At 40.7% G+C, this 2,464-nt stretch overlaps 1 protein-coding gene across 1 annotated transcript in view; it reads right to left on the bottom strand.

Moving 5' to 3' along the window:
• Positions 1–1,485, bottom strand: part of adamts7 (a disintegrin-like and metallopeptidase (reprolysin type) with thrombospondin type 1 motif, 7) — a 142,552-nt gene extending 141,067 nt beyond the window's left edge. Inside the window, exon 1 of the mRNA XM_014001567.1 lies at positions 958–1,485. Within this exon, the coding sequence (XP_013857021.1) occupies positions 958–1,084 (127 nt within the window). The 5' untranslated portion in view covers positions 1,085–1,485. The remainder of the gene's footprint in view (positions 1–957) is intronic.
• Positions 1,486–2,464: the final 979 nt, after the last annotated feature.

Raw genomic sequence — 2,464 nt, 5'->3', positions numbered from 1 at the left:
CCTTTGCCGTAATGTGTTTTGGGGTTTGAAAGCCACTGGGACATCATGTTTAGAAAATAAATTTCTCAGTTTCTCCGAAACACTTTTTTAAAAAGCTATGAAAGGCAAAATGCTACCTGACGGATAAAGTAGCAAAACGCTACTTAAAACTCAAAGTAGCAAAGTTCTAACTAGCAAAAGKCTAGATAAAAGCTAAATGTACTAAAGAACTAAATACAAAACAGTAAAATGCTAGAAGTTAAAAGTGGCAAAAGGCTAGCAAAACCCTAAAATCAAAAACTATTCTAGAAAGCCAGCAAAAGACAAAAGCAACTAAAAGGCATCTGACAGCTACATGTAGCAAAAAGTTAGCTACARGCTAAGAAATGTCAAAGCCTACTTTTAGCATAAAGTAGCAAAATAGTAGCTAAAATTTAACTATATTATTGAAAGTATGAAAAATAAGGTTCGAAGTCAAAAGCAGCAAAGGTTAAACTAAAATTAGCTAAATTTGTAGCTATAAGCTGAAAGTAGCCAARTAGTAGCTAAAAACTATGTAGCATAAGAACAAATACAAAGCAAGTAATCTATGATGCAGCAGATTTCAAAGTGAACAATGTTTTTAAATGAACTAAGTGTAGGCTATTTCTAAGAGGGAGGGGTGTAAAGTTAATCATTTTTGCAAAATATAAAAGTTACAAAATAATAATTGTCAAAGCACCCATGCTCTCAATAAGTTTAGATATGAATGATTTTACATTTCTGCTGCACACTGTCAGCAGCTCTTGCAGCACAGACTGAGCAGGACYGCTGTGGTCAGCAGTCAGACTGTAAACACACAGCTGGCCTCTGCTGCCTCTGCTTTAATCAGACCCACTCGGAGCAGCAGAGCGCGGGGTGAGCTGTGTGCTGCTCAGCCAACACACATATCTTACAAAAACTCTGAAAGCTTTWGAAACGTGTCAGATTCCCACTAACCTGTTTCATGGAACATTCCTAACGCTCTGCTGCGGCTTCCCAGCATCAGAAGAAGAAGAATGGTGAAGACCAGACCCGGAGACGCTCTTCGTCCAGCAGCGCGGAACCTCCTCTCCAAACGGCTCATGTTGTCAGGACAGTAACCTGGCTGTGTGGAACATCTAATGCCTTTGTTCTTTCCACCAGCAGTCACTTCAGATGAAGCCCATGAGACCTGAGTGCACTTTCCGCTTTGTTGCGACCACCGTGCGCTAAAAGTGTGCCAGTCCCAGTAAAGTCCCCCACCTCAGGCCTGGGCATGTTTTGTCTCCGCGGGATGTTTGGGTTGCATTCCGAGTCTAACTAACTGTGAGCACTTTGTAAATGTTTGTCTCGCGAACGGCTGGTCCCCCTGTCCTCCATCAGTCTCCTCCCGACAACCAGTGACAGCTTGAAAACTTTCCTCTGCAAACTTTTTGCAGAGCCACCCCCACAGATGGGAGGACTTAAGACAATAGTCTGCAGGCTTAAAGGGGAAYGCTGCTCCAAGAAATCCGAGACAGAACCCAGACCGGTTGAGACTCCTCCAAAAAAACCTGAGGTCTGTCGGGTTCTCTGTGAGTCAGACAGGACCCGGACCTCACCGCACTGGTGCATCACTACGACCTCAAAGGCTTGGACTTCATGTGGTGCAAACATTTCATGTTAGAGCTTTAAATTAGGATGATCTTTTGTTGAGAAATGATGGATTTGTTTCAGTTTTGGTCAAATCTTWAAAATAATTGTTTCTGCAATCTCATCTGAAAGGGCTTGTTAAGGATGACTCTCAAATACACTGAATTTTATCTCAATATCTTTCAAACTGATCGGGCTACACTCATTTTTGTGTTGGCTAATGTGTCCGTTGGACTGACTCCAAATGTAAATCAGTTATTGATTTACATTACATAATGGYTGATTTATGAGAAATGTTAAAAGGAATCAAAATCCATCTAATGGGTTCATTAGATATTTTGCTAACAGGGTTGACTCAAGTACCAAAACCTAAAGTTGTAAAGATCCAATGAGTAGCACTTATAGTCATAAGCTCGTAATAAACTGGACTCATTGAGCCGTTTCGGTGTTTTCTGAGGTCATGTGAGTTTTGCAGTCATRTTCAATTGGATTGACTCCAAAGTTGTAGATGAACATCCAGTGATTACTTTCTGGAAGTTTCATTWAAATCTATCCTCTGGTTTGTAACAAGTTTTGCTAACAGACAAACATCAACAGGCAAAAAATAAATAAATAAAAAAATCACCACTGCCCATCTTGGGCTGCGGCCTACAATTAGGATGTTTACTCCCAGGGGCGCCCAAACTTTTTCCCCAAGAGGGCCAAAATAAAAATCTACCTGGGGCTGCAGAACAAATGCAGCAATAAAATACATGAAATACAAATACATTTTAATTAAAGTCCTTTATTTTTTATGATTAAGCTAGCAGCCAGTGTGGTGGCTTTAGTCAGTGCACCTGGAGAAGGTCTACTC

Source organism: Austrofundulus limnaeus, unplaced genomic scaffold, assembly GCF_001266775.1.
Source record: "Austrofundulus limnaeus strain Quisiro unplaced genomic scaffold, Austrofundulus_limnaeus-1.0 Scaffold9, whole genome shotgun sequence".
NCBI lineage: Eukaryota > Metazoa > Chordata > Actinopteri > Cyprinodontiformes > Rivulidae > Austrofundulus > Austrofundulus limnaeus.
This window is presented reverse-complemented; position numbering and strand designations above follow the sequence as displayed.